At 42.0% G+C, this 25,953-nt stretch overlaps 1 protein-coding gene across 3 annotated transcripts; it reads left to right on the forward strand.

The window, feature by feature from the left end:
• The first annotated feature begins 708 nt into the window (after positions 1-708).
• On the forward strand, positions 709-25,845 carry LOC102911585 (protocadherin beta-14). 3 transcript variants are annotated; one of them, XM_076555049.1, is made up of 2 exons: positions 709-1,687; positions 9,723-12,711. In XM_076555049.1, the coding sequence occupies exons 1-2, from the start codon at positions 1,238-1,240 to the stop codon at positions 11,661-11,663; spliced, it is 2,391 nt and encodes a 796-aa protein (XP_076411164.1). In that variant the 5' UTR covers positions 709-1,237; the 3' UTR covers positions 11,664-12,711. The 3 variants fall into 3 exon arrangements, with proteins under 3 accessions (XP_076411164.1, XP_076411165.1, XP_076411163.1); XM_076555050.1 differs by lacking the exons at positions 709-1,687; positions 9,723-12,711 and adding exons at positions 3,624-9,467; positions 19,355-25,845; XM_076555048.1 differs by lacking the exons at positions 709-1,687; positions 9,723-12,711 and adding an exon at positions 18,576-25,845.
• The last annotated feature ends 108 nt before the right edge of the window (positions 25,846-25,953 follow it).

A 25,953-nucleotide genomic window follows, 5' to 3' on the forward strand; every position in this document is an offset into this window, starting at 1 on the left:
CATTCAAAACATATTTTAAGTTAATAACCTTATATATGAAAAGTAAAATTTCGAAATATACATATATATTTATGACCTTGAATTATGGATAAAGTAGTCAACAAAATTGAAAAGTATTACCAGATCAAACTAAGCACAATTTAGATGTTATTGATCAAATCGCAGTATCAAAAAAATCAAGGCATAGACTAGAAAATATTTGAGCATATATATCTAAAAAAGAGATTTTATCCAAAATATACAAGATACTTCTTCAGACCAACCAGAAAACAAATAAAAGCCTCATATCGGAAAAAATCATAAAGGATATGAACAAGCTCCTCAGAAGACTCTATACTGATGGCCAGTGAATGTGAAAATGTGCATCACTTCATAAATGACAGACAAATGCTAATTAAATTTATATATGAAGTCAACACACACTTACTAAAGTTCTAAAAATCGAGAAGACAACACAAATGCCAGCAGGGATATGAAGCAACTGGAACTCTCATGCTTCATGATCTTAGTACAGATACACAGGCAAAATGTTTATGTTTTGAAGAAGCAAAGTAACCAAACCATAGTAGGCTTGGTTTCTGGGAATTTGTCCTATTTTATTTTTATCTAAGCTGAGCTAAGTAACATTATGAAAATTCAATGGATTTCAGAATTCTGACTTTTCCTCCATTAAGTATGTATGTTATATTTCAAAGCATATATAAAAAGTGTAAAATTGATTTTTATATGTCAATTATCTTTAGTTTCTTGGAAAAAAAATCAAATAAGCCTACACAAGAAAACTGATTCATCTACTCAGTACTCTTATAACAAAACATTAATGCCATCTTCGATTGTTCTAAAACTTATACCTACAACCAAAACTTATTTCAACAAAATAATATTTAGAACTTCCGATTGCTAAGAACTGCGTGTATAAATTAAAAGGATACTGAAATATATTAAATTTAAAATTTGGAAGGAAATGGTAAAATGAAATGCAAGAACAAATAAGGACGCTTGGTGGCGCTGCAGGATAAGAGTGTGAAGAATGGGCTCTGCAGATGCCCAGGACGCCATCTCTTCAAGCTGAGAACCAGAACTTTGGCTGTTTGAAAGAGAAGGTAATAAGAAAGGTTTCTGGGAGAATTTGGGAAGAAGGTGCCTCTCTAATCCGATTTAGTTGAATATTTTAATGACCCCTGAGTGGATTATTATCGACTAGAAGAAGCAGCGCCCTCTGGACTGCATCTGAACAATGGAGACAGATCTATCAAAAACGCCAGAGAAAAGGCAAGTCATTTTACTTACTATATTGCTGCTTTTGTGGGAGGCTGATTCTGAGGCGATTAGATATTCCATGCCAGAAGAAACGGAGAGTGGCTACTTGGTAGCTAACCTGGCCAAAGATCTGGGGCTCAGGGTGGGGGAACTGGCCACCAGAGGGGCACAAATCCATTCCAAAGGAAACAAAGAGCTCTTGCAGCTGCATGCTGAGACCGGGAATTTGTTCTTAAAGGAAAAGCCAGATCGTGAGGTGCTGTGTGGGGTGACAGACCCCTGTGTGCTGCATTTCCAGCTCATTCTGGAAAACCCTGTGCAGTTCTTCCAAACTGACCTGCAGATCACAGACATAAATGACCATGCTCCAGAGTTCTCTCACAGGGAAATGCTCCTAAAAATCCCTGAGAGCGCACAGCCAGGGACTGTGTTTCCTCTGAAGGCAGCTCAGGACTCTGACATAGGGAGCAATGCTGTTCAGAACTACACAGTCAACTCCAACCTCCATTTCCATATGGTTACTCAGAGTCGCGCTGATGGCAGGAAATACCCAGAGCTGGTGTTGGACAGAGCCCTGGACAGGGAGGAGGAGCCTGAGCTCACTTTAACCCTCACTGCTGTGGATGGTGGGTCTCCGCCCAGGTCTGGGTCTACTACAGTTCGCATTGAAGTTGTGGACATCAATGATAACGTCCCCCAGTTTGTACAGTCGCTCTATGAAGTGCAAGTCCCTGAGAACAGCCCCCTCCATGCCTTAATTGTCACGGTCTCTGCCAGGGATTTAGATGTGGGACCTTATGGGAATGTAGCCTACTCTCTGTTTCAAGGTGATGCAGCTTCTCAACCATTTGTAATAGACGAGGTCACAGGAGAAATTCGTCTGAGTGATGAGTTGGATTTTGAGGTAAATAGCCATTATAACATAGAAATCACAGCCATGGATGGAGGAGGCCTTTCGGGGAAATGCACTGTGTCTGTACGGGTGTTGGATGTGAATGACAACGCCCCAGAGCTGACCATCAGAAAGCTCACAATTCCTGTCCCAGAAAACTCCCCAGAGACTGTAGTTGCTGTTTTCAGTGTTTCTGATTCAGATTCTGGGGACAATGGAAGAATGGTGTGTTCTATTCCAAATGATCTCCCATTTCTCTTTAAACCCACTTTCAAGAACTATTACACTTTAGTGACAGAGGGGCCACTAGACAGAGAGAGCAGAGCTGAGTACAACATCACCATCACAGTCACCGATATGGGCACACCCAGGCTCACAACACAGCACACCATAACAGTGCAGGTGTCTGATGTCAATGACAATGCCCCCGCCTTCACCCAAACCTCCTACACCCTGTTTGTCCAGGAGAACAACAGCCCCACCCTGCACATAGGCACCATCAGCGCCACAGACTCAGACTCAGGCTCCAATGCCCACATCACCTACTCTCTGCTGCCCACCCAAGACCCACAGCTGGCCCTCTCCTCTCTCATCTCCATCAATGCCGACAACGGGCAGCTGTTTGCGCTCAGGGCGCTGGACTATGAGGCCCTGGAGACCTTCGAATTCCACGTGGGCGCCACAGACCAAGGCTCTCCTGCGCTCAGCAGCCAGGCGCTGGTGCGAGTGCTGGTGCTGGACGCCAACGACAATGCGCCCTTCGTGCTCTACCCGCTGCAGAATGCCTCTGCGCCTTGCACAGAGCTGCTGCCCAGGGCGGCAGAGCCAGGCTACCTGGTCACCAAGGTGGTGGCAGTGGACCGCGACTCTGGCCAGAATGCCTGGCTGTCCTTCCAGCTGCTGAAGGCCACGGAGCCCGGGCTGTTCAGCGTGTGGGCTCACAATGGCGAGGTGCGCACCTCCAGGCTGCTGAGTGAGCGCGATGCTCCCAAGCACAGGCTGCTGCTGCTGGTCAAGGACAATGGTGATCCTCCAAGGTCTGCCAGTGTCACTCTGCATGTGCTGCTGGTGGATGGCTTCTCTCAGCCCTACCTGCCTCTGCCAGAGGTGGCGCGCGACCCCGCCCAGGATGAGGACTTGCTCACACTGTACCTGGTCATTGCCTTGGCTTCTGTGTCTTCTCTCTTCCTGTTGTCTGTGCTGCTGTTCGTGGGGGTGAGGCTGTGCAGGAGGGCCAGGGCGGCCTCTCTGGGTAACTTCTCTTTGCCTGAGGGACACTTTCCTGGCCACCTGATAGACGTCAGTGGCACTGGGACCCTGTCCGAGAGCTACCAGTATGAGGTGTGTCTGAAAGGTGGTACCGGAACAAATGAGTTCAAATTTGTTAAACCTTTGTTTCCCAACGTTGAGACCCAGGCTGCTGCTGAAGAAAATGAAAATGCTGTGGTGCGCAATAGCTTTGTATTCTATTAGAGCGATTATTTTGTCGTGGTTTTTACCTCATTTATGTTAACTATCCCTGATGTAGAGTGCAGTGAATCATCTTGAGCTATACGTTTAATTTATCCCTTGTTTTGGATTTGTTTATTCAAATTTCCTTATAGAAAGTTTTAATCTACTTCTTGTTTATATTTCCATGCTCTAACAATGCATGCTGAGGTTTTTGGTTTTTTCTCTGTATTTGTTGATTCTTAGAACTAGTTTTGCTGTAACAAATTGGAACTTCTTTCATTGTTAGTGGCACCTTATTTTGTTTGGTTATTTGAGGTAGGGTCTTTGTAGCCTTAGCTGATCTGGAATGGCTGAGTACAGATTGACGGAAAATTTGTGGGGAATCTATCTGCTTCTGTTGCCCGAAATGTTGGAATTATGAGCATGCACCAACAGGCTTAGCCGTGGTGACGTTTGCCTTGATAAAGATCAAATACTAGTTGCATTTTCTGAGTATTCTAGCAATCTTCTTTACTGTCTACTTGATGCTAAGTTGAAAATTCAAAGTGCTTTAAAGTATTCTCTTTATTTGGGTCTTTGTTGATGGAATAAATGACGTTGCAAACCTTGTCTAAGAAAACATGGTACAATGGAACACTCTTCTATGGACAGTTGTTCTTTTGTCAGTCTTAATCCCTGCGGTAAAAAAAGAAAGTTAGCCCTTAAGGTTCAGTTAAATGTATTTTCACAAGGTAAGAACACATCCTGCCACCAGTGCCGTGTGAAAATAAAGCATCACTAACATCCCAGGTGCCACATAAATGATGCTTTACAACCACTTTTGGCCCATGTACAGCAAACACACTGACTTCCAATTTTGTAATCTTGCTACTTTGGAGTTTATGTAAATTCCTTGTAGGAGAGTATCAGCTGCTTTGTGTTACATTCCTTTCTCCATATATTGTCTTTATGAAATGTGTGCATAATACTGCTTTAATGTTATTTCATTATTATTATTGACATAAATTATTCTGGTTGAGTATGCCACAACCTATTACTAAATTATTCATTTGTCAGATTAAGGTTTGGTTGTTTTCAATAATATTATGAATATTCTTACATATATATTTTGACTAGATGTATATTTGCATTTGTGATGGACACCCACTTCTTGGGGCTAGAGTTGTATAACTAAACTTTCAGTAGATATTTCCAACCAGGTTTCCAAATTGGTTGAACTACCTTACAATACAAATAGCAATATTTGCATGTACAGCTTTGTCTATATTCTTTCCAAAACCTGTTCTCATTGGCAACCACTGCGTGCGTGCGTGCGTGTACAATGCAGGCATGTTTGGAGGTCATACATTTGTGGAGGTCAGAAGACAACTTTGGGATAGCCTTCCACCTTATTTCAGGCAGGGTCCCATAGCTACTTTTCTACTGCACACACCAGCCTAGCTGGTTCCAGAACTTCTAGGGATTCCCTTGTGTCTTCCTCCCATGTCCCTAAAGGAGAGCTTGGAAATCCAGATGTTCCTGACATGAGTGTCTAGTCTTTATGTGAGTTCTGGGGACTTGAACCATAGTCTTCATGCCTGTGCAGACAGGTGTTTTTACACCCTCACAACACTTCCCAAGCTCAAAAGCACTTTCAGCCCTTTTTAAAAAATGTTCACCAACTTGTTCATTACTAAGAAATGTTTTTAACTATTATCAGCTGAATTGTTAGCACCCTCAAAGTTTAAATATTTAGGCCCTGGTACCTACTACTATGAAAGCTGGTGCCATTAAATAGGACTTTTTCTTTTCTTTTTGATAGGTGATCTTATAACATAGTCCTGGAAGACCTGAAACTCATTATGTAGACCAAACTGGCCTTGAACTCACAGAGATCCTCCAGCTTCTGCCTCCCAAGTATTGGGTTTAAAGTTGTGTGCCACCACACCCAGCACAGATAAAGCTTCTAATGATATTATTATATTACAATGTGTGGTTAGGCTAGACCCTTAATAACAAGGGATCTGGTGTCTTTAAGAAAAGTGTAGAGAGGGAGAAAGGAAGAGAGGGGAAGAAGAGAGAGAGAAAAAGATGGTAATTGTGTGAAGTTACCAGAGGAAGAGATAATCTGTGAGGAAAAGACAGAAACCTCACAATAAAATGATCCCTGCCAATCCTTTCATCTTAAGCTTCCAGATTTTAGAAGGGTGAATATGAGTTCTCAATTTTGTGTTGTCAGCCTTAGTTCACTAAGTATTTCAGTATTTAGGTGATCTGTAATGATTGCTAATTATGTACGCTAAGAAGCACACATAAAATGATCTCAAGTTCCCAATCTTTACTTATAACTTTGTCACTACATTGAACACTTATTTAAGTAAACCAAAAGCTTCTATTAGTGTTTTATTAATAATAGCTTAATTTTTAATGAATTTAATGAATGGCATTTTTATTCTTTTTTTAACATCTGTTTCATTCGAGAGCTTGCCAACGTCCCACACTTGTTAAAATGGTCAAGGTTAGTGGATTTCAATTTCTGCAAATGTTACCTTAAGAAACGGGCCATAATCAAGTCAGCTTGGAGCTTGCAGCTCAGAGCTCAGCGAATCTCACAGAAGAGGAGGAGGAAATATTGTAGGAATCAGATGAGATGAAGGGGAACATGGCCCAATGTATCAACTAAATAGGGTTCATATGGACTCTCAGAGGCTAAAGCAGCAAGCACAGGGCCTGCACAGGTCTGCTCCAGGTCCTCTGTATATGTTATGGCTGTTGTATTAATGTTCTGTGGGACTCCTAACAGTAGTGGGGTGTCTCTGACTCTTTCATGTGCTCTTGGGACCCTTGCTCTCTTACTGGATTGTTTTGTCCAGCTGAGTCAGATATGAGGGCTTTTGCCTTGACTAGTTGTATCCTGTTTTGTCCTGTTTGGTTGTTGTCTCTTGGAGACCTGTTCTTTTCTGAAGGGAAGTTGGAGGGTAGATCTGGGGAAGAGGGGAAGTGGGGGAAGCTGGGAAGAGTGGAGGGAGGGGAAACTGTGTTCAGGATATGTTATATGAAAGCAGAATCTATTTCCAATAAAAGAAAAGGGGCCATAGGAAAGCAAGTATTTGTTAGCAATAGAGTGGAAGGAAAATCATAAAGGAAACAAGATAATGTTGTAAATCTGAGTAATGTCTATGTAGAAGTTTATCACATTTCATTTTTAATGTTAGACATTTTTCATGACAAAAGTGTTCAATATCTCCTTGGGAAAATAGATTTTTGGAAGTAAAATCAACTTGGCTCTATTCAAAAGAAAAAGAGGGCAAGCAAAGATGCATTCTTCTGTGAGGATCTAATACAATGTACTATAAAATGTAATTTCTATAAAAAGGGAGTCACTTGACATGCTCAACTGGTGTCTTTGGGGGGGTAATATCAAGATATTACCACGTAAGTACCAATGCTTTTAAAGGAACTTTCTTTGTCTAGATTGAGTTCAACACACACTGTAATGCTGATAAAAATTTGTTTTGACATCAAGGATATTTTATAAGCCATATTTGAAGACACCTGGTGCTACTGTAGCGACAAAGAGTGAATAAAGGACTTTGGGAGATACGTATGCTGTTAAACTGGAATCAGAACTCAAAATCCCCCATTGTTAGTCAGATCTCCCACTGCTCTGACAAAATGTGAAAGAAAACAAGGAAGGGAGGATTTATTTTGACCCAGGGTTTCAGTCCATCATGGAAGGAAGAACGCCCATCAAGGTGGCCAGAACCTGGGGTAGAGACTGCTTACCTGGTGGTCTTTCTCCTTTTTCTTCTCCGATTCTGACTTCAGACTATGGGATTTCCCACTGCAGGAGATTAGCTTTACCAATCTTGTTGGTACTCCTCAGGCCAATTCAACCAACAACCATGACTAACCAACCATGACACCATTCGGAAAGAATGTTTAGAAATGATCCAGAAATGACCAAACCCATGCACAGTATTTATGACTTTTGGTTTTACTCCATTAGTTCCATTTGCTATTCACATGCTCAAGAAATGTCCATACTCAGAAATGGTTTTTGCGAATAAACCCCGGAGGATTGTGATATTGGTATTCTCATTCTCTTCAGTCCATTGGATGCACATATGTGATTTCTAGCTATAAGATGACCTCGACCATCAGATTTTAATTTTATTTATTTTACTTAGAAATATTTTAAATATATTCTAATTTCCCATCTCCTATTGACATGGGTCTTATGTGAAGTTAAGTATTCTCAGCCTTAATAGAATTTATCTTTAAGTAAATACAAACTCCATCGAAAATCAACTATATTTAGCATATATTATGCTCTTGTATGTGTACTCACTCACATTTTAAATGATATTTAAAGACACTTTCCAATTTATCTGATCAGTAAAGGACAAGACAATAACAGAATATAACCGTGATATTCAGTCACTGAATTCCATGGTATATTTAACTGTGACCCCTTTCACATTGTCTGCATCTGTTTGTTGTTTTTTGAGACACAGTCTTTCTTGCCTCAAACTTGCTATCCTTCTGTCTCAGCCCCCCAAGTTCTGGGATTACAGTTGTGCACCACTGTGCATCCTTGAATGTCATCTTCTGCATCATGCCATTTCTAATAACTTTGGTCTTTGGTCAACCAACATGAGGACATTTTGTCCAATGAAAGATTATAGTAAAACACTTGGATTTCTCAAAACTATGACTAATTCTATTCACTTAGAAATAAAATTAAATCTTAAAGTTTTTATGACATATACCAATTGCTCCTAATTCCTATTTTAAATTATTGAGTTTTTTTTAGATATTGCAATCATATGTACCTTTTGACCACAGTTTTCCCCTCAATAGCCTTATGATTACCATTACTGTTCTCATGTGGCCTTGTAGCAAAGTAAGTCTGTTGTTCATGCCATTTATGAGTCATGTATTTTAGAGAACTTAATGTCTAATTCAACATTTATGTTTCTGACCAACTTTCACATTCTAATAATTTGTTGATGTGTTTACTGAGACAAACATTGTACCTCTTAAACTCATGAATTTATAGCTCTCATCAGAAATCAGTTGCACTGCTGAAGAATCACAGTGGATTGTGAGCAGTTTGAATGGCCAGAAGAGTGATTCTTAGATGTTCCCACACATGAAAGACTGAAGTATGGCCTCCCCTTAGATCAGCAGACAGTTTGACTCAAGATCTAGAGTGAGCTTAAAAACCAACTTAAAAACAAAATACAAGTATGCACACATAATCAAGACCCCTAAGAAACCCTTTACACATTCAGTTTGAGAAACATTGACTCAACTTAAAAATCTTTATAATGCCCAGATTTGGATAAAAGTCTTTAAAATGATCAGTCTTTATTATGTTCAATGTTTATCTGAAAATAGCTCATGGAGTTATTGATTTGAACGCATGGTGGCGGTGTAGACTAAGAGAATGAGTAAGAAGTCTTTAAAGTCCTTGGATTCCCTGGCTTGCCTAGAAACTGAAGCAGAATGCTGAACCATTTGCTGCTGAAGCTAAGACAAAAGCATTCGGGAGAAGAGGAGTCACCGGGAACTTGTAAGATCAAATCAAAAAATTCCACAGCAAAGACTTTCCGGAAGGCCAAAGTTACCTCCGTGATTGAGAGCTGAAAGGGATTTTTTCCCTCCTGTACCAGACCTAACATTAGAGATGCCACAAACAAAGGAGCCGGGCAAGGCAAGGCAAGTGATGATTTTAATTACACTGATGCTTTCGTGGGAGGTGGGTTCAGAATCAATTCAGTATGCCATGCTGGAGGAGACAGAAAGTGGCACCTTTGTGGCCAATCTGACTAAGGACTTGGGACTAAGGGTGGGAGAATTGGCTGCGCGGGGCGCTAGAGTGGTTTTCAAGGGGAACAGACAGTATTTGCAACTTGACCCACAGACCCAGGATTTGGTGCTAAATGAAAAGCTGGACCGGGAAGAGCTGTGCGGCTCCACGGAGCCTTGTATGCTGCCTTTCCAGGTGTTACTAAAAAATCCTTTGCAGTTTTATCAGGCTGCACTGAGAGTTATAGATATAAATGACCACGCCCCAGAGTTTCCTGCCAGAGAGGTGCTCCTCAAAATATCAGAAATAACTGCACCGGGAAAGATATTCCCTTTGAAAATGGCGCAGGACTTAGACACTGGCAGCCACAGCATTCAGAGCTACACTGTCAGCGACAACAGTCACTTCCATGTACTCACTCGCAGCCGCAGCGATGGCAAGAAGTTCCCTGAGCTAGTGCTGGACAAGGCATTGGACCGTGAGGAGCAGGCTCAGCTCAGACTAACGCTTACTGCAGTGGATGGCGGGGCTCCGCCCAGGTCAGGGACCACTGAGATTCAAATACTTGTCTTAGATATAAATGACAACACTCCGGAATTTGCTCAGGAGCTCTATGAGGTCCAAGTCCCAGAGAACAACCCCATTGGCACACTGCTTATTACCCTCTCAGCAAGAGATTTCGATACAGGATCCTTTGGAGAGGTTTCTTATGCACTGTTGCAAGATGATGATGTTAACGAGCCTTTTGTAATAAACACAAAGACAGGGGAGATTCGACTGAGAAGCACGTTGGATTTTGAAGCATTTCAGTCCTACCATGTGGGTGTTGAGGCCATAGATGGTGGTGGGCTAACAGGAAAATGCTCTTTAGTTGTGCAAGTATTAGATGTGAATGACAATGCTCCAGAAGTGATCCTATCCTCACTCAACAGCCCCATCCCTGAAAATTTGCCAAGCATCGTAGTGGCAGTATTCAGCATTTCAGATGCAGACTCAGAAAATAACCAGGAGGTTACGTGTTCCATAGATGACAATCTTCCATTTCTCCTAAGACCATCTGTGGAGAATTTCTATACTTTGGAAACAGATGGGGCACTAGATAGAGAGAGCAGAGCTGAGTACAACATCACCATCACAGTCACCGACATGGGCACACCCAGGCTCACAACACAGCACACCATAACAGTGCAGGTCTCTGATGTCAACGACAACGCCCCTGCCTTCACACAAACCTCCTACACCCTGTTTGTCCAAGAGAACAACAGCCCCGCCCTGCACATAGGCACCATCAGCGCCACAGACTCAGATTCAGGCTCCAATGCCCACATCACCTACTCGCTGCTGCCCAGCCACGACCCTCAGCTGGCCCTTGACTCGCTCATCTCCATCAATGCCGACAATGGGCAGCTGTTCGCGCTCAGGGCGCTGGACTACGAGGCCCTGCAGGCCTTCGAGTTCCACGTGGGCGCCACAGATCAAGGCTCTCCTGTGCTCAGCAGCCAGGCGCTGGTGCGAGTGTTGGTGCTGGACGCCAACGACAATGATCCCTTCGTGCTCTACCCGCTGCAGAACGCCTCTGCGCCCTGCACAGAGCTGCTGCCCAGGGCGGCAGAGCCAGGCTACCTGGTCACCAAGGTGGTGGCAGTGGACCGAGACTCTGGACAGAATGCCTGGCTGTCCTTCCAGCTGCTCAAGGCCACGGAGCCCGGGCTGTTCAGCGTGTGGGCTCACGATGGCGAGGTGCGCACCTCCAGGCTGCTGAGTGAGCGCGATGCTCCCAAACACAGGCTGCTGCTGCTGGTCAAGGACAATGGAGATCCTCCAAGGTCAGCCAGTGTCACTCTGCATGTGCTGCTGGTAGATGGCTTCTCTCAGCCCTACCTGCCTCTGCCAGAGGTGGCGCGCGACCCCGCCCACGATGAGGACGTGCTCACTCTGTACCTGGTCATTGCCTTGGCTTCTGTGTCTTCTCTCTTCCTGTTGTCTGTGCTGCTGTTCGTGGGGGTGAAGCTGTGCAGGAGGACCAGGGCGGCCTCTCTGGGTGGCTGTTCTGTGCCTGAGGGACACTTTCCTGGTCACCTGGTGGATGTCAGCGGCACTGGGACCCTGTCCCAGAGCTACCAGTATGAGGTGTGTCTGAGGGGAGACTCTGGGACTGGTGAGTTCAGATTTCTAAAGGCAATTAACCCCCACTTCCCTCCTTTGGAATCTGAGAGGAAAACAGAGGAAACTCCTACTCTTCGGAATAGTTTCCTATTCATCTAAATACCATAGTGTAGTAGTAAATTCTGTCTAAGCTTAGAAGTACCTTTTAACCTGAATCCGCATGCTATTGATGTATGTTTGGTGAGGCTTTTGGTATTACTTTTTATAATAGTTCCTGGAACTGGAATCCAGTGTTTCATGCCTGTTAGGGAAACTCAACCACAGAGCTAAACTGTAAACCTTTTTATTTACTTATTTTTTTTCTATTTTTGAGACGTGGTCTCACTTTGTAGCCTGTGGTGGTCCGAACCTTGCTATGTAGAACTGGCTGGCCTGAAACTCAGAGAGACCCACTTGCCTCTGTCACCTTAATGCTATGGTCAGAAACCTTTGTCATCATGCCTGGTCTTGCCTGTCCTGTTGCTATTATTCTTGATATTGTACCCTTTTTTCAAGACAGGGTTTCTCTGTGTAGCCCTGACTGTCCTGGAACTCTCTCTATAGACCAGAATGGCCTCAAATTCAGAGATCTTCCTGCCTCTGCCTCCCAAGTGCTGGGATTTAAGGCATGTGCCACCACTGCCCAACCAAGATTATACTTTTAAAAAGTCAGTTTCTGGAGATTCCACTAGTTTCTCTATTATGCTTTTTATGTTTTTAAGTCAGTGGCACTAACCTATGTTTAATAATTTAAGGGAAAAATACTCTTCAGCAAAATTTGAAATCAAACAATCTTTTAAATATATGATCATGTAAAGCCTTTGAGATTGCATTTCAAACAAGTGATTAAATTAATTTTCCTATTAGTGTGTAGGAATACTTTAAATGTGAATATTTGATATTTCTGAATTTTGCAAATTTAGTATCATTTGGGGGGAAGCTAGTTAATTATGTGCACCTCTAAATATAAAAGTAAGGAAATCTAAGTGCTAAGACACATACCTTATTTATTCTTAATTATGTTTCAGTATGTCTTAATAGTTAACGTATCCTTGAATATAGATTTTTCTAAACTATCAATAGTTTGTGAGCCTTGTGTAAGAGCAGTATGATCTTTTAGCATCAAAGTATTTACAAATGCTGAATAAATATTTGCTGAACCATCCAACAGTCCTTTTTTGTAAAAAAAAAAATACATTGTCTACAAAGAAATGCTAGCATTCTCTCACAACAATGTGCCTTTGCCAATGAGTGAAGTTTTTATTTTAATTACAATCACATGAAATTTAAAACAATAGTGCTTACTAAGATTATCTTCTTTCCTTCAATACAGAAAATATCTTTCTGAACACTCTATGTTCTATTGTTAAGCATAAAATTCAGGAGAGCACATTTTATTTTGTTTTTGTCTAACAGTTTGAAAATTCAAAGTTATTTTGTCAAATCCAAGTTATATTTTCTAAATTTCGCCTTTCTCAAGTATCCATATTTTCTCCTCTAACATTCTATAAACATCACTTATTAACTACAAAGCCATTTATATATTCTTAGCCTTGTTTTGTAGGTTATAGTTTATGAAAAACATTCTTTTTAAATTTTTGTCAAAGGAAGGCAAATTATAGTAAGGTGGTGGGTGGATAGTTTACTTTTAACCTTAATCATAGTGAACTATAATGTGCAGACGAAGCATTTGCTCTGTGGGATTCTGGAATGTTTGTTCTGACCTTCAAACAGTGTCCTTTTTCTTGGGAGAGGGATTGGCTTCTTTCACTCCGACCACACAGCTCTGGTTGGAACTTGAGTGCTTTTCAACTACACAGCTTCCACAGGCCAAAGGTCCTCTACCCAAGGCAGACAGATCAAAATCCTTCCCCAGAAAGGATCATTTTTACTTTGTTGACTTCGACATCCTCTTCATGTTTGTAGAAGAGACAGTTGAACTCTGAGTCAGAACTGACTACTTACAAAACTAGTGATCATCGCCATTCAGTTTTATTGGTCATCACACATAGCACATTTCTGAAGGAAAGCTCCTAGGACTGTACACCACACAGAGAGAAACAGTCAAACGAAACACACATTTTAGTTTCCCTTCTTGAGTTATAGACACATTGCCATTTGGAAGTTAGAAACTGGATTTTTTAAAATGATGTTTTTTATTATAAAACAGAAAAATAAAAAAAAAAGCCGGATTCAAGATGGCGGAGACAAGCAGATGCAGGTAGGCCTGTGGTGGCGGCCCGTGGAGGTGGACGGGCCCGGCGGCGGCGGCCGAAGGGGACATTCAGGCCCAGCGGCAGCTGGCGGAGACATTTAGGCCCAGCGGCGGCCCACAGAGGTAGACAGGCCCTGTGGCAGAGATAAACAGACGGAGGTGCACAGGCCCGGCAGCGGCGGCCGACAGAGACATTCAGGCCTGGCGGCAGCCCACAGAGGTGGACGGGGCCACGCGGCAGAGACAGGCGGACGCAGGTCAGCGACCTGCGGAAGTGGACGGGCCCAGTGGCAGCAGCCGACAGGGACATACAGGCCCGGTGGCAGCTGGCGGAGACATACAGGCCCAGTGGCGGCCCGTAGAGGTGGATGGGCCCCTGGCAGCAGTGACAAGCAGAGGTAGGTAGGCCCGCGGTGGCAGCCAGCAGGGACATACAGGCCCATTGGCGGCCCGCAGAGGCAGACAGACCCAGCGGTAGCTGACAGGGACATACAGGCCCGGCGGTTGAGACAAGTGGACACAGGTGGGCCTGTGGCGGCGGGCCGCAGGAGTGGACAGGCCCGGGGACGGAGAAGGGCAGACGCAGCTTGGAGCGGGGACGCCCCTGGCCCCAACACCTGGGAAAGAGGCTATCTCCATGGGTCGGAACCAGGCCGAGTCTGGGCACTCTGTCTGGGGACAACCCAGGGCCCAACTGCTGATCCTGTGAAACCCAACAACTTGGAGGTGTTGGTGAGACTACCCTGCTCAGCTGAAACCCATCTGGGAGAGGATTCAGATGCCTACAGTTGGATGTCTGAAGAAACAAGATCAGCTGAGGAGTTGACAAATGAACAAAACGTGACCTGGGAACACAGAAGAAGGCACTACCCAGCCACTAAACCAGATCACCAGAATCATAAGTATATAATTCACCGACTGAAATCAGCTGTCCCTGAAGAAACAGCCCAATAGCACCAATTTAACCAAGAACCCCTACTAAACCAAGACTAAAAATTAGAACAAGAGAGGCACTCTCAGACACAGACACCACCTGCACCGCACAGAGGAAAAGATGAGTAGACGCCAGTGCAAAAATACAGGCAACAACATAAAGACCTATATGGCAACATCAGAACCTAGTGATTCTACACCTGCAAGACCTAAACATACCATGACAGAAGAAACAGAAGAAATCAACCCTAAAAATGACTTTAAGAAGATGATAGAGGCCCTTAAAGAAGAAATAAAACATTCCCTCAATGAGGAAATAAAAACTTTCCTTAAAGAGGAAATGAAAAACTACCTTAAAGAGGAAATAAAAACTTTCCTTAAAGAGGAAATGAAAAACTCTCTTAAAGAGGAAATAAAAACTTCCCTTAAAGAGGAAATGAAAAACTCCATTAAAGAGGAAATAAAAAACTCCCTTAAAGAAATGGAAGAAAAAACGAACAAAAAATGGGAAGAAATCAAATCAAGCCAAGAAAAAGCAATTAAACAGATGAAAGAAACATTCCAAGATCTGAAAAATGAATTTGAGACAATAAAGAAAACACATGCTGAGGGAATGCTGGAAATAGAAATCCTGACAAAACGAACAGGAACTACAGAAACAAGCATAACCAACCGATTGCAAGAGATGGAACAGAGAATCTCTGATACTGAAGACACGATAGAGAAAATAGATTCGTCAGTCAAAGAAAACACTAAAGACAAAAAAGTCGTAACACAAAAAGTCCAGGAAATTTGGGACACCATGAAAAGACCAAACATAAGAATAATAGGGATAGAAGAAGGAGAAGAATACCAACTCAAAGGCACAGAAAATATATTCAACAAAATCATAGAAGAAAACTTTCCTAACCTAAAGAAAGAAATACCTATGAAGATACAAGAAGCTTACAGAACACCGAATAGGCTGGATCCAAAAAAAAAGTCCCCTCGCCACATAATAATTAAAACACTAAACACACAGAACAAAGAAAAAATATTAAGAGCCGCAAAGGAAAAAGACCAAGTAACATATAAAGGTAAACCCATCAGAATAACACCAGACTACTCAATAGAGACTATGAAAGCTAGAAGATCATGGACAAATCTCATGCAGACACTAAGAGACCACGGATGCCAACCCAGACTATTATACCCAGCAAAACTCTTAATCACCATAGGCGGAGTAAACAAAATATTCCAGGATAAAACCAGATTTAATCAATACCTGTCTACAAACCCAGCCCTACAGAAAGCACTAGAAGGGAAAATTCAACCCAAAGAAGCTAAACACATCCATGAAAAATCAAGCAATAGATAATCCCACACCAACATACACCACAAAAGGACAACACAACACAACACAACCACAAAAAAACAACAGGAATTAACAATCACTGGTCATTAATATCCATCAATATCAATAGTCTCAACTCACCTATAAAAAGACATAGGCTAACAGAATGGATAAGAAAACAGAACCCATCCATCTGCTGCATACAAGAAACACACCTTAACTTCAAAGATAGACACTACCTCCGAGTAAAGGGCTGGGAAAAGGCTTTCCAAGCAAATGGACCTAAGAAACAAGCTGGTGTAGCTATCCTAATATCTAGAGAAAAAGGATGTTTCAAAAGAGAAGAAGTCTTGTGGCAATGCCTCAGTGGTCCAGGTAACTACCAGAACTCGGAAATCTGCGACGGAGACTAAGGCAGCAGAGATCTAGAGTGGAGTGCTGAGTTCTGGCAAATAGCTGCATCTTTCTTCCAGTAAGTACCTGAACAGGGCTGATGTGAATTATGTAAAGTCCAGATTTTAAGAATCATACTCTCTCAGGGATCTCCACAAACTAGTGGGTGTCCTCCCTCACTGCCCCTGTGAGACAGTCTCTGTACGGGAGAGGCCTCACATGACTTTGTCTCTGGTGTTCCTCTGGGGACATCTGTGTGAGAAACTGTATGCTCCAGAACCAGCTCTCGTGTCCTTTGGCCAATGCCCGAGTGTGAAATAGTCCAACGTGGGAAACAAAAGATGATCCCAATCGGGAATCGTGACATTTTTTTTTTTGGATGATGGTTATGTTCTGTTTTGAAATAACCTCTGTGTATTTCATTTATTTTCTTTTACCTGGCGATCTCTGAGCAGACTTCAGATTTTGACAGTTGATGAAAGATACAACAAGCATTAATGTGTGGGTGAAAAGCTTGGTGAAATTCTGAGTGAAGTTTTAGTTAAAGTTGGTTGAACTTGGGATTGACTGGGAGGCCAAAGATTTAAAAAGCAGAAGATTCTCTCAAGACACAAGTCGTGTGATAATAGTGTGTTTTGTGTGTGTGAATGAGAATTTGTAAATGTTGAATTCTAGGCTTCGACAATCATTGTCAGTGCAGATCAAGCTGCAAGTATTTTTTCAAATATCTTAAGTTATATTTTCTTTTTCAGAGCTGCTTCTTATTTGGGGCTACTTTTTTTTTAATTGAGGCGTAATTCATAAAAGGGTATATTGTTTTGATGAGACGTTTTACAACTGTGGCTGGATGTCTTTCTTTAGTCTTCCAAGAAGGGCCATTTTACTTTTTTAGAGTTACTTTTTAAAGTCATGAGGTCAACAACTTGGACTACTATGCATGTAAGTGCTAATGCAAATTAAAACCCAAGTTGACCTCCAGCAGCAGTTCATTCTATGTTGACAGTGAGAGACACTTTGCCTGTTAGGATACTGTTACTCGTGGACTGAAATGCTGAAGAAACCCCTCCCCCTATTTTGTTTTTTGCAAAAATCAAGGTATATTCTAGGGTTTCCTGGTTGACCTCAACAGATAAACTGAGATGATAGTCTTAGTTCAGAAATGATCTGAATGTAGATTTACAGTCTGTGTGTACAGCTGGCCAAGTGAGATCGCTATCACAGTTCTGCATGTATCCCATCGGCTCCCCATTAGTCACTGAACTCTTAAAACTGGTATTGTAACATTATCACAATGTTTTGCGCCAATTTTATAAACTTTACAGTGCAATATGTTTTCCTTTTCTGAGGCAATCCAAAGGTATATTTCTCAAGGTTCTGCTGCTAACAGCAGCGTTGATGGAGGATTTTTTATACATTTGTAATAGATAGAAATAAACCAGAAAGAAAGAAGAAAAAAAAGTGGTGGAGGAAAAGGTGAACACTGCAAGAATACTCAAAAGGGCTGAGAGTTGCAAATGCCAAGAATGGCTTTGCATAGTAAATGGAATAGAACAGCTCTGAACCATAGCTTACTTTTCCTGGTTTGGTCTGACAGAATGATTGAATGCTTTTGTACAAAAATCAGAGCCTTAAAAACAAGGATTTGGTGAGATTGTAAAATGGTGTGCCACTTTGGCAAAACAGTTTGGTGGTTGGTCAAAATGCAAAACACTGTTACTCTGTTACTCAACAATTCTACCCTTAGGAATAAATCCTTAAACTACTGAAAATGTGCACCTATGAAACATGTACATGAAAGTTTACAGCAGTGTGTTGCTAATAGTAAAAAAGTTAAAACAACTCAAATAGCTATCAAATACTGGAGAGAAATAAAATGTGGCTTATTCATACAATAGAATATTATTAAGACATAAAAATGAATGAGAAACTGACAGATTAAATGACTTTGGTGAACCTTCATAATTTCATTTGTAGATCTTTCCATTTCCAATTTATAAATACATTTGGGGTTATAAATTATAAATGTACTGCCTCCTGTCAACATTGTATACTTCTATTTGATGATTTCTGTGTCAAACATTATATGGAAATGTTTCCAAGTATTCTCTGTATTAACTGTGAATGAATAGAACAAAATAAAAAAAAAAAACAGAAAAATAATAACTTTTATAATAGAATGAAAACTCCTCCAACAGCAAGATATTTTGTATTTCCTCCATGGTGCTATGGTCAGAAACTAAATGAATACCTGTACAGACAAACAATTGTTAAATGAATGACAATCCAGAGCTTTCTGTACTGAGTTTGTACCGTTATGAGGAAGATACATATTTCTGTCACACAGATTAGCTGTCTCAAGGATGCCAAATGAGGCTTAGGGGCAAAGGAGCGAGAAAGGAGAGAATCGAACACTTTGACCTAAACCCTGAGCATTTTAGCCCTTACAGAGCACTTAGAAACAAAAAATTATCTGAAGTTGTAAAGCCGAACGCTTGGTGGCGCTGCAGGCTAAGAAAACGAAAACCTGCAGACTTCACGCCTGTAAAAGCGGAGCTATTTCTTGCGGCTGAGAAAGGAAGCTTTTTAAATTTCTGCCGATAGATCCTTTCAGAGAGGCAGATACACCGTGTCCAGCAATGCTAAAAAGAAAAGAAGCTCAAAATTATTGAGCCAAGATTCCTGAGCTGCTCACAAAGCAGTTCTTGTGTGATTAACTGCTGCGTCTTTTGGACCTGAGGGACGATGGAGACACCACTCCACAGGGCACTACAGAAAAGGCAAGTGACCGCCATTGTCTTTCTGTTACTATTGTGGGAGGCAGGCAGTGCGACCATTAAGTATTCAGTTCTAGAGGAAACAGACAGGGGCTCTTTGGTGGGCAACCTTGCAAAAGATCTGGGATTGGGCTTAAGGGATCTGGTCATCAGGGGCGCCCAGGTTCTTAACAAAGGTAACAAGCAGCTCTTGCAGCTGGAACAGAAGAGTGGAAATTTGGTCCTGAAAGAAAAATTGGATCGGGAGGAGTTGTGCGGGAGCACGGACCCGTGCACCCTCCATTTCCAGGTGTTACTAAAAAGCCCAGTGCAATTTATTCAGGGGGAAATACAGCTCCAAGATGTAAATGACCATGCCCCAGAATTCATGGAAGATGAAATTCTCCTTAAAATCCCTGAAAGCAGCCATCCAGGGGCCAAGTTTCCACTGACAATAGCTCAAGATTTGGACGTCGGTAGCAACACAGTTCAGAACTATACAGTCAGCATGAACTCGCATTTCCACCTTCTCACCCGCATTCACAGCGACGGCAGGAAATACCCAGAGCTGGTGCTGGACAGAGCGCTGGACCGGGAGGAGCAGGCAGAGGTGAAATTAACACTCACAGCTCTGGACGGTGGGTCACCTCCCAAGACTGGGACTACACAGGTTCTCATCGTGGTGCTGGACATTAATGACAATGCCCCTGAATTTGCCCAGGAGCGCTATGAGGTGCAGGTTCAAGAGAACAGCCCTGTGGGGTCACTTGTCATCACTGCATCAGCAAGAGATTTAGATGCTGGGACCCACGGGGAGCTGTCCTACTCGCTTTTTCAGTGCTCAAATGAAGTCCTTCGGGCTTTTGAAATAAATACAGATACCGGAGAAATTAGAATAAGAAGACTATTGGACTTTGAGGAAATTCAATCTTACCGCATGGAAATCCAGGCCTCTGATGGCGGAGGTCTTTCAGGAAAATGCACGGTAGTAATAGACGTGACAGATGTAAATGACAATGCCCCTGAACTCACCATGTCATTACTTATCAGTGATATTCCAGAAAACTCTCCTGAAACTGTAGTCGCGATCTTTGGAATTTCAGATCCAGACTCTGGAGACAACGGGAAAATGGTTTGTTCCGTACAAGACCGTCTTCCCTTTCTCTTGAAACCTACTGAAGAAAATTTCTACACTTTGGTAACGGAAGGCGCACTGGACAGAGAGAGCAGAGCTGAGTACAACATCACCATCACAGTCACTGACATGGGCACACCCAGGCTCACAACCCAGCACACCATAACAGTACAGGTGTCCGACATCAACGACAATACCCCCGTCTTCACCCAAACCTCCTACACCCTGTTTGTCCAGGAGAACAACAGCCCCGCCCTGCACATAGGCACCATCAGCGCCACAGACTCAGACTCAGGCTCCAATGCCCACATCATCTACTCGCTGCTGCCCACCCACGACCCGCAGCTGGCCCTTGACTCGCTCATTTCCATCAACGCCGACAATGGGCAGCTGTTCGCGCTCAGGGCGCTGGACTATGAGGCCCTGCAGGCCTTCGAGTTCCACGTGGGCGCCACAGACCAAGGCTCTCCTGTGCTCAGCAGCCAGGTGCTGGTGCGAGTGCTGGTGCTGGACGCCAACGACAATGCGCCCTTCGTGCTCTACCCGCTGCAGAACGCCTCTGCGCCCTGCACAGAGCTGCTGCCCAGGGCGGCAGAGGCAGGCTACCTGGTCACCAAGGTGGTGGCAGTGGACCGCGACTCTGGACAGAATGCCTGGCTGTCATTCCAGCTGCTCAAGGCCACAGAGCCCGGGCTGTTCAGCGTGTGGGCTCACAATGGCGAGGTGCGCACCTCCAGGATGCTGAGTGAGCGCGATGCTCCCAAGCACAGGCTGCTGCTGGTGGTCAAGGACAATGGAGATCCTCCAAGGTCTGCCAGTGTCACTCTGCATGTGCTGCTGGTGGATGGCTTCTCTCAGCCCTACCTGCCTCTGCCAGAGGTGGCGCGCGACCCCGCGCAGGACAATGAGGATTTGCTCACACTGTATCTGGTCATTGCCTTGGCTTCTGTGTCTTCCCTCTTCCTGTTGTCTGTGCTGCTGTTTGTGGGGGTGAGGCTGTGCAGGAGGGCCAGGGCAGCCTCTCTGGGTGGCTGCTCTGTGCCTGAGGGACACTTTCCTGGTCACCTGGTGGATGTCAGCGGAGCAGGGACCCTATCACAGAATTACCAGTATGAGGTGTGCCTGACAGGAGGTACTGGGACAAATGAGTTCAAATTTCTTAAACCAATACTTCCCAACTTCTTGAATGAAGAGATTTATAGGAATAGCGAGGAAAATTCCAATTTTAGGAATCATTTGGGGTTTAACTAGAAATCGTACTTTGACCTTGTGTAATTAATTACTACAGTCTTCACTGATGCATATATAATTTTCCAACCTTTTGCTCATTGTAAAGAGCAAATTAGCACGTTACTAATAATCACATTTATAGCTGTTTCTAATTGTCTAGTACTGCTTGCATTTTTGGTTAGCTATATTACTACACTCAAGGGCACAAAGCAACTGCAAAAATGTTCTTTCTAGGTGGTATTATTTTCATCACAATTTTTAAAATATCACAGGTGTTTTCAGGCCCCTGGTAGTTGAGACTGTGTATTGATTTCTTATAATCAAAGAAGTCATGTTTCAAAGTTATGGTTATCATTAGGGTGAATTTAACACTATTGTAAAAGATGGCTTTCAGTTTCAAAAATAATTTTCAATTATGTGAACATTTTTGTGATTTTCTAAATCCTATGAGTCTGTTGCCTGTTCTCAAGAGCCCTATTTTCTTTCTGCAAATGAAACATTGGTTAATCAGGCTTATGTTTCTAAACTGAGTATTTTATTTCAAAATAGATAAAATTTAATTGAACCATCTTTTGGCATTCTGAAAAACTCTGTATGCTATATTAAAAAGTGATAGATTTGTTGGTAGTCTTGTGACCAATTTTCCATGAATGGTTGGTGTATAGATATTTATTCTCATCCTTTTAACATGATATATTCTCTACATAATTAATACATACACAGTAAATACAAAGAAGATGCATTAGTATGCTTTCACCATAAAACTTTCATTAAGTCAACATTATTCTAAAATATATCTCCTGGAGCTTGAGGTATAGCTCAATGGAAGAACATGTGCTTAGTGTGCTGGTGCCCTAGATCCAATGCCCAGCATCAAGAAGAAAAAAGTAAGTAATTAAATTCTTCATATGAATGTAAATGAGACCTAAACTAACAAATGAGAACGGGTCTCTAAAAGTGAATTACAATAAACTTATAACATCTGATTAAAACTATCAGGGACTGGAAAGATGACTCGATGCTTAAAAGCAAATATTCTTCTGAGGATTCCACTTCAGTTCCCAGCACATGTCTAGGGCTCCCAATAGACGTTAATCCCAGCCACAGGGAGACCCAGTGCCCCCTTCTGGTGCCCATGCATACCCACACACAAAGAACTAATATCAATTAAGTAACTGATATTATAATTTAAACAGCTGGTGAAATTCGGTAGCTTAGCCATTTGGGCTTTGGCTTTTCTTTGATAATAACTGACACTTAATAACTATGTAACTGACACTTATTATTGCCCTGGATTTTATATACATATGTATACATGTACATATGCATATATATATATAATCTCCAATCCTGTTTATACCTCAGAAATTTTAGAAGCATTAGAATGGTTGGCCCTAAAAGCCTGGAAACGACATCATCTGAGGTGAAGGTGCCTATCTTATTTACTTTTCCCCACTAATCTTGAGTAAAGCACATCCTAGGTCCTTGGATGACTACTATGAGAACTCATATAGAATTGTGTAGGGCATGTAATAGGAGAACCTACTATAATAAGCCTTTGAAATTTGAAGGAGTAATGTGATACTGATTTGATACTGAAATATAATATAAATATACTCCCCTCAATCTCCCTTCCCAACTTGCAAGCTGTTCCACCCAAGAGGATTTCCTATTCTCCTTGCAAATTTTTACACTTATATGTCTTAGGGAGGGGCACTGGGAATTTTGCAGTTTCTTGGGCAAGTCTTCAAACTTTTGTGACCTTCTTGAATCTCATAAGTCAAATATTTCAAATTGGAGGAAACAGCTACATAAGAGTGCCAGTCAATAGATAAACAAGATGTGTGTGTATGTGTGTATATGTATATATATGTATGTATGTATGTATGTATATATATATCTCAGTATTATTTATCTGCAAAGAAGAATGAAATGGCATTGCTTATAGAAAAGTAGAATTGGAGATAATCACTGTAGGTAAAATAAGCCAAAGTAAAATAGACAAGTATCCCATGCTTTCTCACCTATGCAGAATCTGGGTGTGTTGTTTTTTAAGACATGCAAGTATAAGGGGGAGATTATTCATTACTTTTCCCATTGTCATGACAAGATAACCACCAAAAGCAACTTAAGGAAGTAAGGGTTCATTTTGGCCAAGAGTACAGTACACCGTGGGGCAGTCAGACATGACATCACAGTCACAGAGCAAAGAGAGACATGAATGCTTCTTCTCAGCTTTCTCATTTTCATTCAGTCTGAGACCACAGCCCAGGGAATAGTGACACCCTCATGTAGGATGGGCTTTCCTACTTCAATTACCTCAATCTAGAAACTCCACCACAGACAGTCCCAGAAATTTTTCTCAGGATGCTGATCCAGTCAAGTTTAGGATCAAGATTAACCATCACAGGGAGTATTTGGGAAGAGAAAAAAAGCAAAGAAAAGACAAGGAGAAAGAAGAGCAAATAATGCTGGACTAGATACAGATGAAAACACCATAATAAAACCTATTATGTCATACAGTTCACATATGCTGAACACATAAAAATAACCAATAGTGAAGATCAAATGTAATATTTAAAGAACTAAAGGACAGCAAAAATTGAGATGTGAATGTCTTAGAAACCAAGAGTTATTGAGATTAAAGAGGCAAAGTAAATGACTTGATAATTAAAAATATAAATGCATAAAGTAACTACCCACAATGAAAACTATAGAGAATATGACCACTGAAAATTTGAAAAGTCAAAGATATTTTGTGTTCTATGTATAATTTGTAGATTTGACATTTATCTTTAAATTGGTCTTTTTTGCAAATGTATTAACAAAAGCATAGACATTTTTAAAATTCAGCCCTACAAAGATGAAGAGAATAAAGACAATAGAGAAAAAATTATATAGATTTATATAATATGCATATATTATATATATTTATTTATATGTACATCTAATCCTGTTTATACCACAGACATTTTAGAAGCATTAGAATGGTTGACCCTAAAAGCCTGGAAATGACATCATTTGAGATGAAGGTGCCTATCTTAACATATTTACTTTTCCCCACTAGTCTTGATTAAAGCACATCTTGGGTCCTTGGATGACTACTGTGAGAACTCATATGGAATTGTGTAAGGCATGTAATAGGAGAACCTACTATAACAAGCCTTTGAAATTTGAAGGAGTTACATGATACTGATTTGATACTGAAGTAAAATATAAATATAGCCCCCCTTCTATTGCAGCCTGTTGAGACCAGCCCCAGGCTGCAGAGAGGGCTCAAAGAAAAAGCTGAAGCATAGCAAAACTTGGGACTTTCATCTGAGGGATTCTTTTTGGAAAAGAATGAGCTCACATGCATTCTGATGGCTTCTCTATATTTCTCATGTTGGCTCCCAATCTCTTTGTTCTTCACAGCTATAGATATCCAACAGAATCTTTTATGTTGAATATAGAAATTACATTTTAAGTCCACATTCAATTTCTTAAGTAAATGATAAAAGACAGAGTCCTCCCAGCAACACACATGCAACAAATCTCAACTTCTTAACTGGTGGGCTGTAACCTTGCAACTGCAGCTTCAAAGAAAGAACAAGTCATTTATTGCCTTAATTCTCTTAATATGAGCTCATTCGGCACTCTCCAAGGCACAGTGACACTAAAAGCATTTTAAATGTTAAAATATATTTTTCTGCCCTGTGTGTACCTTTAGACTATAAAAAAGGAAACTGAGTTGGCTGAACTTCGAGTCTTCAAGTTACATGTCTATATCATAAAACTAAGATTTGGAATTTGTGCAGAGAGTTAATCACTGGCCCATGTTATCAGCCAGACTTAGCAAGAAAGGCTGACATAGCAATTAGTTTCCTTTGTACCTATAACCTTGGTTCAACACATCAGACAGCTGGATATATGTCCTTGTGAATGGATTGCTTTTCCTGGAAGTGTTTATCTTAAAAACCCATTAGTAAGCTCTGGGAATCCAACTGATGAGAGAGAGGAGAGATCATAATGGGAGGACGTGCAGAGATGACCAGCCACACTAGTGGAAGCCCATGAACTGTGGGCTGGTGGCTGTGGAGCCCTCATGGGACTGGACTAGGCTCTCTGGATATGGAAGACGGTTGTCTGGCTCAAACTGTTTGGGGGGCACCCAGGCAGGGAGATCTGGATCTGTCCCTGGTCTATGGGCAGGCTTCTGGAATCTGGTGGCTGTGGTGTGACACTTTGCACAGCCTTGGTGCAGTGGGAAGGGGCTTGTACCTGTCCACTCAGTGTCCTGGGTTCTGCTGACTCCCCATAGGAGACTTCGATTTGGGGGATGTGGGTAAGCGGGGTGGCTTGGGAAAGAGGGCTGGGGATGGAAGGAGGGAGGAGGGGGGATCTGTGGATAGTATGTGGAGTGAGTAGAAAATTTCTTA

The sequence above is a fragment of the Peromyscus maniculatus genome, chromosome 19 (assembly GCF_049852395.1).
Source record: "Peromyscus maniculatus bairdii isolate BWxNUB_F1_BW_parent chromosome 19, HU_Pman_BW_mat_3.1, whole genome shotgun sequence".
NCBI classification, from domain to species: Eukaryota; Metazoa; Chordata; class Mammalia; order Rodentia; family Cricetidae; genus Peromyscus; species Peromyscus maniculatus.

Excerpts from the sequence above, each read along its gene's own strand:
- LOC102911585 (XM_076555048.1), top strand. The coding sequence starts at position 19,160 with ATGGAGACACCACTCCACAGGGCACTACAGAAAAGGCAAGTGACCGCC.